This window comes from Hibiscus syriacus, unplaced genomic scaffold, assembly GCF_006381635.1.
Source record: "Hibiscus syriacus cultivar Baekdansim isolate YM2019G1 unplaced genomic scaffold, ASM638163v2 tig00006172_pilon, whole genome shotgun sequence".
Lineage (NCBI taxonomy): Eukaryota > Viridiplantae > Streptophyta > Magnoliopsida > Malvales > Malvaceae > Hibiscus > Hibiscus syriacus.
Genome location: NW_024062083.1, coordinates 81,244 through 94,635, shown reverse-complemented (window position 1 = coordinate 94,635; position 13,392 = coordinate 81,244). Strand labels below are relative to the sequence as shown.

At 30.0% G+C, this 13,392-nt stretch overlaps 2 protein-coding genes across 2 annotated transcripts in view; both read left to right on the top strand.

The window, feature by feature from the left end:
- Positions 1-2,544: 2,544 nt before the first annotated feature.
- Positions 2,545-3,924, top strand: LOC120200556 (E3 ubiquitin-protein ligase BOI-like). Its single transcript, XM_039201363.1, has 3 exons — positions 2,545-2,751; positions 2,834-3,260; positions 3,358-3,924. Exons 1-3 carry the CDS (start codon positions 2,705-2,707, stop codon positions 3,907-3,909), a joined length of 1,026 nt encoding a protein of 341 aa, XP_039057294.1. The 5' UTR covers positions 2,545-2,704; the 3' UTR covers positions 3,910-3,924.
- LOC120200555 overlaps positions 3,295-13,392 on the top strand; it is an 82,583-nt gene continuing 72,485 nt past the window's right edge. The window contains 1 exon segment of the mRNA XM_039201362.1: positions 3,295-3,306. The gene's annotated coding sequence lies outside the window, so the exon portion shown is untranslated.

Here is a 13,392-nt window from a genome sequence, read left to right as displayed (position 1 = left end):
TTTTTTGTGTTTAAATAATTAAATAAAAGTCCAAATAGAATTTAATAGAGAAAAAAAAACAAAAGAAATGGTGCTTTAGTTTATTTTGGTGAAGTCATTTAGGAGATTAGGTTATAGAAATAATGAAAGCAAGCTAAAATATTAAAGATTTTAATAGGTTGGAATTGTGGGTATGTTTGGCTTAGATTTCGGTGTGAAGAAAGCAACTATGTAGTGGGTGAACTGTTGGAAAGAGGTAGAGATCAATCTGAATTTTTTTTACTAAATTACAGTGATTATAAAATAATATATATTTTATTAAATATTTAATCATTCGATAATGAATGTCTAATTACTTTGCTGTAGTTATTGATGCTCAAATTTGTGAACTCTAAAAATAAAAATTCTTTTAACCGCTAAGTAAATTGTTTCGTGTCAGAATATAAATAATATAATTGCAATTTAGGGATCAAAGGGTTGGATAAGAAGGAAAATCAATTAAAACTAAGGATTGCAGTGAATGCTTTAAGTGTATGTTTAAAGTTATTGTATATAATAATATTTTCATTAAATATACATGAAAATTATTAATTGTTTATATAATAATATATTAGTTAATGTTTAAATTTGAGAGTTTATATTTTCGAATGATTATTATTTAAATATGTATTGTAAATTTGAATACTTAAATTTGATTTTAATTTGTAAAACAGAGAATATATTTGTTTTTAAGAGATTTCTATGGGGCTCAGATTTATGTGAATTTGGATATTTAATACATAACTCAGAATATTAAATTTAATTTTTTTACAAAATTTAAATATATGTCAGATAATAATAATTAATTTAGATTCCAATGTTAATATTGAAATACCTTATTGATAAACATAATTTGAATATATAGACAGAGGTTTTAATTCATATAATTTAAAATTATAAATATTTGGTTTATTGTCATTTCTAGTTATCAAAATACAATTAATCTAGTGATATGAGGTTTTATATTTCTCAAATTACGTTTAGGTCTGAATCATGGTCTTGTGAATGATACGAATAGAATTAGAAGAGTTGTTCTCATAATTAAGTCTATGTAGTACATGATTCAAATCAATCAATCAATAGATCAAATACTGACAATTATAAAATTTTTAAAGATTAATTTATATTATAATTTTTAATAAATAAAAATTAATTGTAATTTTTGTATTTACTACCATATTATTAAAAGAACACATTAACAAGATATTCTGACTTTTCATCCCTCAATTTTAAAAGAAACATATTAACAGTATTTAAAAAATACTTTTAAAGTTTATCATTATTTATTTGTTAATATTAACATACGATTCTGACCTTTCATAATCATTTTACTCAAACGTTTGAATTAATTTACTTTATTTTAAAATTTAATTTTATTAATAATTGTATATAACGCTAACTAAATATCAATATACCATAATTTAAATTTTTACATTAAAAACATTGTTTTATGAATTTAAGAGAAAAATGGTTAATTTATTATAGTAATAGATTTTCATGCCCGAATCAATTAGTATAAAAATCCAATATTTTTACGAGTGTGGTGAGCTTATTTCATGCCCCAATCCCATGCGAAAGCTTATTATAATTAATATAAAAGTCCAATATTATTACGAGTGTGGTTAATCTGTCATTCTAATTTCAAACCTTAGTTTATTAGTATTTCACATTAAGGGGTTTCCTTTAATTAAATAATTTTATTTGTCCACACGATGGCAACCTCAATTTGCTGTAATTATCGATGATTAGCGTAATTTGTCTGGTTTTGTATGATGATCTCTACCATGAAATGCTCCAAAATTTTCATTTCCTGCTAAAAACTCACCATATATGGACATACACACTATTTATCAGTCCATGTAATCTTTAAATTGATGATTGAGATATTTTAATTTATACTTTTCTTCATTATTAAGATTAAGGAATAGAATTAAAGAAATCAATTTTCTAAACCATATAATGGATATATAAATATAAACTTTCAACGTACAAACCCGTATTTATTTTTGGGTAAACTACGTAATTAGTCACCCAACATCACTTTAGTTTTATTTTGATCATCTAATTTTTTTTCTTCCAAATTATACATAACATTGTGTTTTGGTTTTGCTTTAGCTTTACACACTCGTTAAAAAATAAACTGCTTATATAATTTTTTTTAGTGATGACATGATATTACCTTGTAGTGACGCATCAATATCACCGTTAATATTTTACCGACAAATGACCAAAATAGAATAAAATGATAGTTAGATAACTAAATAAATGGTTTATGCTTTATTTTTCTTTAATTTTTTATGGAATTATTTAACCGTGCTTTAGTTAAATATTATAATAAATGAAGAAAGGAAAAAAAAACAAAATTAGAATAAGGGTAAAACCTATAATAAATGGAGGTAGTGAGGTGTGAAAGTTTCGATAACAAACACGAGAGTTGTCTAATCCCACCCCGAAGAAGAAGAAAGTAAAATAAAAGTGTATTGGACTCATTCTTTCTTCCCCACATACCCATTTCTCTCTCTGTTTCCTATCTATATATCATCTAAAACAACGCCAATAAGATGGAATAATGAAGAAGAAGAAGAGTGATTTTTCACTAGGCATCGGCTTCTTGTTCATGACCTTTGTCTTTCCTTATTGATTTTCTTCAAACTTTATTGCTTTTTCCTTTGTACTTCTATCTTTAATGGCCGTTCAAGCTCAATACCCTTCCAATGTCATCTTCCACAACAGGTTCATCTTTATTTCTCTTTCTCTTCCTCTTTAATCATTTTTTTATGTTTGTTTGATTATATTTTTTGTTGTTATTTTTCAGAGGTGGACAAGAGGGGAATGAATTTTCATTGCAGCAGCAAGCAGGAGGAGCTTTTCTGGATCAATCTCATATGTTCTTCAACAATGGAAGCAACAACAACAGCAATAGTAATATCAATCCGAGGAAAAGAGGAAGGGAAGTTACAGCGGCGGCGGCAATAACAACAACGCCGATCAATTCGTTTTCTTTACAAATGCAAGCGCCGCAGATGATAGAGGTTTCCCAGCTCCACCAACTGAATCCCCTCTCCACCGGCCTCCGATTATCTTTCAGCGACCAACAGCAGAGTCAGAGTCCAAATTTTAAACAACAGCAACAACAAAATCTTGTTTCCAGCTCCTCTGCTTTTTTGTCCATGGCATCCGATGATTTGGGTACTCAAATCAAACGCCAGAGAGAAGAATTGGACCAATTTCTTCAAGCCCAGGTACCCCTTTTCTCTTTCTTCCAAATGGGTCCTCGTTAATTTTTTTGTTTGGGGAAATGTAATTTATTTTGGAATGTTATTTGTTATTTCATTATAGGCAAAAGAATTACGCCGTACGTTGTCGGAGAAAAGGAATAGGCACTTCCATTCTCTGCTGGTGGCGGCGGAGGAATCGGTAGCTAAGAGGTTAAGAGAGAAAGAGGAGAAGGTGGAGAAAGTAACGCGTCGGAATGCCGAGCTGGAAGCACGCGCAGCGCAATTAAGCGTAAAGGCGCAGGTTTGGCAAGCAAAAGCCAGGGCACAGGAGGCGACAGCGGCTTCGTTACAAGCGCAGCTCCAGCAAGCTATGGTAGGCGGTGGGGCTGCTGTGACACAGGACAGCATGAGAGCGGAAGATGGGCTAAATGGCGCCGGAGGAGTGCAAGGGCAGGCGGAGGACGCCGAGTCGGCTTACGTGGACCCCGAACGGCTGGCAGCTTCGGGACCGTCTTGCAAGGCGTGTTGGGCACTCGCCGCCTCGGTAGTGTTGCTGCCTTGTCGGCATCTTTGCCTTTGTACAGAGTGTGATCGAGTGGCGCAAGCTTGCCCTGTTTGCCTCGCCGTTCGGAATTCTAGCGTTGAGGTTTTTTCCCTTAAAAAAAAACCTTAATAATAAATTTTTACATTTCTCTCTACTTATTTTTTTTAAATTTAGTTTCTTTTTGGGGGGGGGTCTGCTATTATTGGTATTTTACAGAAGAACTAGAAATTTTTTACTTTCTTTTACTTGATTCCCAATGAAAATGGGCCACTTGGGTCATGGCGTTGCCTTTCTCCTGTCCTTTCTATTTATTTTTGGAATTTTAAATTATAATATATCATTTATTTGATTATGGTCTTAATATTTGCGACTTATTGTTGTTAAAAACGATAAAACTTTTGATTTACTTAATTGTTTTGGCATGCTAAATGGAAAAACAATGCAATTGCTTTGCTACAAAAGCTCTCTCAATGAGTTGAAACAAAAAAAATGCAAAATTTATAATGTCTCGATTATTGTTTTTTAGTGCTTGTAATTTATTTTCCTTGAAAAACGCGATGATCTACTTAACTCCAATTGTTATTGCAAACTCTTCCATTTCATTGTTTTTTTTAAGGTTGGTTTTTAGGAGTCGTGCACCAAGCATTTGACACATTCAGAGAACGGAGTGATATGGGGGCTAATTTAAAATTTAGGGTAAATTATATTATTTATCACTCAATTATCTTTTAATTCTTATTTTAGTCGACGGAGCTATGGGATGAAGTGGGATGGGATCTTGCCCCTTCTATTTTTTTTGTTTAATAGTATTTTAGGTACTTATCGGTTTAAATTTAAGAAAGTTGAGCTTTTGTCATCCAATATTTTAGATTAAATACATAATTAAGTTCTTATTATTTTGAAATTAAATACCTTATCACTCCCAATATTTAATACTGATTTCGTCCCTGATTTTAGTTATTAAATTTTAAAAAAATTCAATTTTAATAATTATAATTTTAAATTACTCTTTTTTCAATCACTTTATGATGGCATTAATTGTTTTTCGTATTAGTACATTAAGGAATTTTTTTGCTATTCAACATTTTACAATCTTAGTGTAGCTTCTCCTCTGGCATCTAAAATTTAGCAGTTGTTCTTTCTTCTTATTGTATAGCTTAAAAGGTAGATCGAGAAACAATGTCGTCCAATAATAATTAGGGTAAACTATTTAATTTTTTTAAATCATACATAAAATTACGTTTTAGTTTTATTTTAGTCACACACTATTAAAATAATTAGCATAATTATATACTTGATATTTTTTTATTTTTTCAATGATAGTATGACATTACCTTATGATAATCAAAATGAAAACATGTGAATAGTTGAATACTAAATACATAGTTTACCCTAATAATTAAAACCCAAACGAGCATATTTGGATGAAATCTAAAAGCACAATCATATGACCCAAGTTGTAGCAGTCGAGGGGTGTTGCAGAGATGCAAAATGTGTCCATTATAGACACCACCTACCACTATATTGGGTTTTTAATTATTGCCTTTTGGAGGCGAATCCCTTGAACACATGCTACCCTATTTCGAAAATGATCAAAGCATAGTTATATGCAACTTCACCGTCGGTGTTGGACTCGACTCACTGGTTCATGATGCTTGATCTAATTGACTGACTGGTGTTCAACAAAATGATTTGTACTCGGCATTTCCTCCCTACAATACAATGCACCCAAATCAGACGTCTCCCGATGTGACTCGACTCCATCCAGCGGTCCCATTTTGCAAACCAACTTTTAAATTTTTCTAGGGTAAATTATGCATTTAGTACATACACTATCAGTTTTGATATGTTTTAGTGCTAAAACTTTCAATTTTTTTAAAATCATACATGAAGTTTAGTTTTTATTTCATTTTAATACTGTCGTTAAAAACTTTATTTTTTGTTTTATTTTAGTACCCCATGCAAAATTTAACATTAGGTTTAAAAAAAATGAAAGTTTAGGTTCTAAAATGGACCAAAACTTATTGTTTATGTACTAAATGCGTTAAGTTTTTAATGATGGGTACTAAAATGAAATAAAATTAAACATTAAGTATAGTTTTAAAAAAATTTAGGTATTAAAACAAACTAAAATTATTAATTTAGGTATTAAATTCGTAGTTTACCCTTTCTATTTTGGTGCTTCAAGTGAAGTCATTGCATATGCCACTAATGGGTTTGGTCCCATGGCAACTACAAATGAAGATGCTGAAAATTTGATATTGGTCCCATAAACGTCCGTAAGCGCGTGTGTGTGTATATATATATATAGTAATTTAATTTATTTTAATTTTATATAGATTTAGGATAAATAGATAAATAAAAATAAAAGATTAACTTTTATTTTCGAGTGAATATCTTCTAATTTATTACTATTAATATTAGACATCTATTTTCACTAATCTAACGATCTTAAATCTATGTAAAACTAAAGAGTTTTACATTGTGTAATTGAATTATATTCTGATATATATATATATTAAGATTTACTTGCATCTAGTAAAAACTTTTAATTTTACGCTTTAGGATCGGACATTATCTATGGGATTATCCATTTTTTATGTAAATATCTTTTTATCTTTTAAAATTAATCTCAATCGTCTATTTTCACTTAATTCTAAAAAAATATAAAGTTAAAAAAAATTACAACGGACCCTAGCTCTGTTAGTTTGATTGTTATAAAATATAATGTAAATTCCTGATTGTTATGCTGATGAAATAAGAATGTAATACTAATAAGATTTGAGAAAATCACATATAACAACTAAGAGATAGGTCTAGTAGCCTACATAATGCTAACAGCACATCATCGATATTCCCATTTGATTGGGTCAGTTGTTGAGACAAAACCCCATGGATTGTATGCATCTCTTTTCTGAATGTTCACAATGCACAACTCAATTATTCAGTATATATTCTCCATAAAAGTCCACAGTTAACATTGGGTGAGTTTCAATCTCCTTAGAAAAGTGGGTTGGAGATGAAATGGATATAGGCAGGGCGGGTGGTGGCGGTCACCCGTAAAAATATAAAATCATATTTTAGATTTTTTTCTATATATTTTTTATTAGAAATCTATTTTCGTCCCCAAAAAATTTATAAATTCAAATTCGCCGCTAACTTAAAATCCTGTCAGGATTGATTTGTTACATCATTTTGTTTACACACATAGTTAGTCTACATCTGGGAATAAAATTCTAAACTCGTAAATGGAGGAATCTCTCTTTTGCCTTTGAAATTATAGGAGGGGTTTTTTGATAAACTTGTAGTGCAAGCAAACTCTTGCCTTTATATCAACTGCTATATCACCGTCTACAATTTTACAATGCAATGAATCTTGGAATTCAGATAAAAAAATGTTTCCTTGAGATCCAAGAGACTGATATGAGCTAGAGAGGCATTAAAATTAGCATCAAATTACAAAGTTATCCTTCCAAGCCTGTAGCTTTCAAGTTTCAATGTACATATGCATTGAATGCAATTTTAAAAGAGAGAGAGAGAGAGGTATAGAGATACTCTCATTTTAAAAGTACATTGCGATTTATATATCTTCACTTAGTGTGTTGGTGATTATTTATAAGTCCACATGATAAGCAAATCTAATCGACATATAATAAATTTAATCACTGATAAAATTAACAACAGTTAAATCAAAGACTAATATTCTGTAGACTATGAAACTCCGAGGTCTCAATAATCGGAGGATTAAAAGCGAAAGTGCAATTAGCGAAGAAGATCGGGAGAAGATACAACTCTATATAGGAAGTAAACCCAAGACTTTATGCTTTGAATATAATAAGCTGTGGGTGGTGTAGATTGGATCAAGGGCATATATAAAATTGGTAGTAATAGTTTTATGCGATTTTAACAGTAAGCTTGCATGTCGTGATCACATCACATGGCATGCATGCCCATCACATTACATTGTCCAATTCACACGGTTGATTCACGGCTCCTTCACATTGTCAAATTCAAAAGTCGGAAGATGTCTTAAGGAAAAGGGTTAAACGTATATTTCCATCATTAGACTTCATGTTATCCAGGGATTTCTAGTGACCCAATAAATAGATTCTTGAAGATGAGACAACGACGAGAATATGATAGTACATAAAATTCATAATAGTGCCCCATGTTGTCGTGAGTTGTTCACTCCCCATGCCTTTGAAAAAATAAGTATGCAGACAATGCATATGAACCGACATATGGTGGCATAAAAGACTTGATAGATATACATGTTATATCTTTGAAAATTAACTTCAAAAACTATCAGCTCTTCGTCGGTCTAAAGTTATAGATAATATTCTTTTACCCACCGAAGTTGTTAATAGATTTTTGATCTCTAAAACAAGAGTGTTATTCACCTTTAGAAAGGTTATATCACATAGACAATACCTCTAGACATGACTTATAACAGACCCATATAATCTATAGAACAAAATTCAAAGTCTAACTAGTGGATCTATCTATCTGTCGATCTACAGTTAGTCATAATTATCTTATGTCTGACACCACCTAGACTAGGTTCACTATGAAAACTCTTAACACGATCGAGAAAAGGATTGAATCTTCTACAATCTAGACAACTATCTCCTTCATGATTATCTTTCTCCCACAAAAAAAACACAATCAACAATTGTCCCTTTATCGGCCATAACTCTCTATCCAAATTAAACAGTGAACCATGAACGATCGAAAAGATCAATTTATTCTCATCTACAACACAGTGTGAACTTCATTGAGTTTCACATGAGATCGTGAGAGCAAAAGAAAAGAGGGGGAAATGCAGTCCATTAAAAAGCAATCAAATTTTGGAAGTGGAAGACAGACAAGGTTGTATATTCTTCTTCAGTGTTGTTATTTCCCATCAAATGTCAGTGACACCATTTGTCTGAAAGTACTTTTCATAAAAAAAAGCTTAATTAACAACAACATGTTAGGTAATTTGACTGTTGTTTCTGCTTGTAAATGTGTGTTGAAAACGAGTACAAGCTGTCTTTAGCAATTAAATTGAATGATATATGAAGCCAGGTAGCCTTGGAGATAATGGCGTGATAAAGCACATTGTATGGAAAAGGAGGACGGGGGGCCTTGATACGATGCATGTGGAAGTTTGACAAAACAGGGACATGAAAGGTCGATCAAATGCATATACTCTGAATAGCTAGCATTAGCTTGCATGCTTTATCAGTACAGGGGTTTTGGCCTTTTCTTCAATTTCGTTAGGTAAACCAAACCCACATTTCACTTTCTCCTGCCATCCCACTTGTCAACCATTCATAATAATGTAGTGGCCACTTGACACACTATTTTATTCTGTCTTTTGGGATAAACAATATCTAAATCAAATACCTTTGAGATTTTAACCTTATAATAATGATGATAGGATCTTTCTTTGGTGATTTAGTCTCCTAAGTTCATAGACATTGCAACCACAAATATCTCTTCTTCCCAAAATCGATTTGATTAGAGAAGTATAACCTTTCTACTAAATCCAATCGAGAAGTATATTTTTAGTCCAAACTCAATTTGATCTGACATAAATATATAAAAAATATTTTGATTTTAGTATTATATAAATTATCCCTAAATTTATATAACAAAATTCTCGATTCGGATCGGATCAAAATTTTTTACCGCAACCTTAAATCCAACACAACCCCACCCTCTATAAAATTCGATCTACCTTGAACCCAATTTTTTTTAGAAAATCCAAGCTTATCAAATTATTTTTGAGTTAAACTATTATCCCCTAACCGTAGTATACTTTGAGTTCCACTGCTTGCACTTCCTTCGTATCTGGCAAATTAATTGAGGGGTCAAATTCTGGTTTTGCTCTTTTGATAATACTTAAATTTAAGATTTAATTTAATAAAAATTGGTATAAGTAAGGCTATTAACTATTTTGATTTTTTATTAAGATATATATAATCAAGTGATCTCAGTGTTAAAAGAATTGTAGTTGTTTCTTGAGATCCCGGATTCGAGCACCAAGAATGTCAAAGATGTGAGTGCTCAATATTAAATGGTTGAGAGTGTTCTTTGAAAGATATTGTCTCGTACTTTCCTTAAATTAATAAAAAAAATATGCTTTTGTCCCATCATACTAAAATGAATATTTAAAAAAAAAATCACAAAAAAAAAATTGAAATGGTTCAATATGTTATTTGTTTGGACTACTTAATGACACTATAAAAGTAGAGGATTAAATTGTACCAAATTGAAGTTTAAGAACTAAATCTCAAATTTGAGCATAGTAGAGGGATCAAAACCAAAATTTAACCATTAGTAAAGCAAGAATCCGGAAGAAAAAAAAGATTGAAACAGGATTTTGAGTAAACAAAGAAAGCATGGTGGGGTAACTCGTGCTTGGATATCGAGCCTTTATTAAATGATCGAATGTATTACCCGTGAAGAAGTATGACGTATTCGAAGTTGAGGAGCAAAATGAATACACGAAAGCATTTGGTACCCATTTTAGAAAGAAATTCATATCATTAATTACATGTTGGCGTTCGAGTTCAGAGTGTCATTATTAGCTTTGGTGCAGTGTAGATTGTTTAAGGTTTGAAGAAGCAATCATGTGTTTTTTTTATTGTTTCTCTCCAGTTTCAAGGTTTTGCTTTGATTAATCTTAATCGACTTAGGTCATATATTTAGTTTTAATAGGTGAATCTCTCAACGATATTTTTTACATACACAAAAACTCAAACTTGAACCTTGTTTAAACGATATAAAACTACTTACCACTTAAACTAACTCGTTGGTAAGCAATCATGTGTTTGACTGCTTGAGTTACACCATTAAAGGTATTAACAACCAACATCAAAGACCGGAAGTTGGGGCATCAAATTGTGGCAGTGAGTCATCCTCAAGCCCACGGGATTGCATCGCCCCAAACTTTGAACCGAGAGAAGCCGTTCCAGGCCGAGCTCAGACAAAAATAGGTTACGAAATGGGTTCAACCAAAGCAGTTTTGGGCCGCTCTCTACCATGCTTTTCTGCTTCAAACCAACCTACAATACCGAAAATCCTAATCAACTTTGCTACTGTTGGTAATATTACTGACAGAACAATAAAAATTATAAAAAGAATAATTCGCAAATTGTGTCACGATAAGCCGCTGCCATAGAAGTTCCGATTAGTCTAATTGCTAATTTGCTACGATGAATCACGCCTCTCGAAGTTAACACAGTGTTTCTGAAACTCATACACCCAAAGTTCAAAAATGCTGAAAAAAGTTTGTATTTATGGGTTGGTCTTCAAGCATAATAAGAGAGCTATAATTCATGTTGGATTTCTGCAGCAATCAAAGCTAATTACAACTGATGTAATTACTTGTTAAAACAACTACAATATAAAGATGAATCTATTCAAGAAAACGTTTGGATTTATATTTATAAATCCAACGGACAGTCACCATTATGCATCGAATAAATTCAAATTATATATACTCTTATTATCGTAATTAAAAATCTAAATTAGATAATAAAAAAACATTTTGATTAATTTTATAGATTTTCTCCAAAGACACAAACACGAACCAATTAGACAACAACAACGATACCTACATGCTAAAGACTTATCATACCATATTCAACAAGGAAAATAAAGATATTTTCCACCAGTGAGAGATACAGGGCGGGCTCTAAAGGGAGCACTCTCAGCAATCGCTCAGGGCCCCATTTTTTTTTTATTTATAATTAGGATTATAATTTTTTTATATTTATAATTAGGACTCTTAATTTTTATAATTTCATAGAATTTTTAGTTTTTGACCCTCCTTTTATATTTATCTTATTAATGCATTCAATTTTGAATTAAATTTAACCCAATTTTTTATATTTATAATTAAGGCTCATTTTTATAATTTCATAAAATGTTTAGTTTTTTGATAATTTCTCTTATTTATTCATTAAATTTTGAATTAAATTTAATCATGTTTTTCTCTTTTTTCAAATCTTACTCTTCAATTTATCAAATATTCTTTAATTTTTAGTCTTCTTCATTCTCAATCTAACAATAAAATAATATACAATTCTTTTTATTTATTTATTATTCAAAACCAAGCTATGTATCATACATACATACATTCAATTTTTTATATCTATTCTCTTTTAGTTATATTTAAGGTGTTTTTGTAATAAAATAATAAAAACAACACATTTTCACAAAAGTTAATTATTTTTCATTATTTATTTATGTAATATTAAATTAATTGTTCAAAGTATTGAAATATAATTTAATTTTATAAAGTATAGTTTTTAGTTTTTATTCAAAAAATATATGAGACGACCCTGGTGAGATACATACCTTGAAAACATTGCTAATAACTACTACCTATATTTTTAACTGCTATGGTTTAGGGTCCAACCTAACATTTCTTTCCTACTAAATTGTCAAAAAAAATTAACATAAAATATTTTATTTATTTATTCATTCATTCATCCACTCATGAAGCAAAGGTACTTCCCTATGAGTGATGCAATTGAATTAATATAGTGTTTGCATTGGACAAAATAGATCAAATTTTAAGAAAGATTATATTGATTAAATTAAAAATATAAATATTTACTAAGTATTTACGAGATAAAATTTAATTTATTTAACATTTATGAGATACAATTAATCTAATTAATCAATTATTCATGCAAAATACATATTTTCAAATCCAATATCCATTCCATTTTAATCCAAATCTCTTCCCACTCATGTCTTAATTTCGTCCAAGTGTTTGATGCTTTGCTTATTCAAGACTCCGACGCACATTTCTTAATGCCTACTCGCCAATCCCAACTCCAAGACGATTGATTAATCTAAATCTATCTATTATTATTTTTATTTAGAGAAATAATCTTTTTTTAATATAAAATTACAATGAATATAAAGTAATATCTATTAAAATATAATTATTAATTATTTAACAATAAACATTCATATCTCTTGCATTTGTGATATTCGAATCTGAAACGTATAATGATAAATATTTTAATCATTGAGACCTCTAAATTCATACAAAGAAATGATCTCTTTTTTATGCTAATATTAGCAGAAAAAAATTATAAGAAACAAAACTATTGGAAGTTTGGACGCTACTTAAAGAAAGTGCAAAAGCATACAAAGCACCCAACTAATATTTTTTTCCTAATATATTAAAAGGGTAACCTAATATAATGGACACTCTCATTTTATTTATTATTTTTAAAAAATAATATATTTTAAAAAATTTAAAAATATAAACGCGACAAATTAGATGATAATTTTTTAATTATCTGAATTAGTTCGTCTTGATTACAATAATTATATGAAATCACTATATTTAGGACACAAAACTAACACACTCGCAATGAAAGATGAATTTGTATATTTTGCGATAATATTGAAGATGATTCGGATCAAATCATGTGACGTGACACTGTTTTAGTCCTAAAGCCCCTTGGTAGGTATTGGTTAAACTTGGTAGATTGACAGGGTTGTTTGAAATGGAAAAAAAGCATTGAGTTTTATGAAAATTAACTAATTATATTTTCTATTATTAATATAGTTTTATACTTTTTAATTTTATAATTTTATATT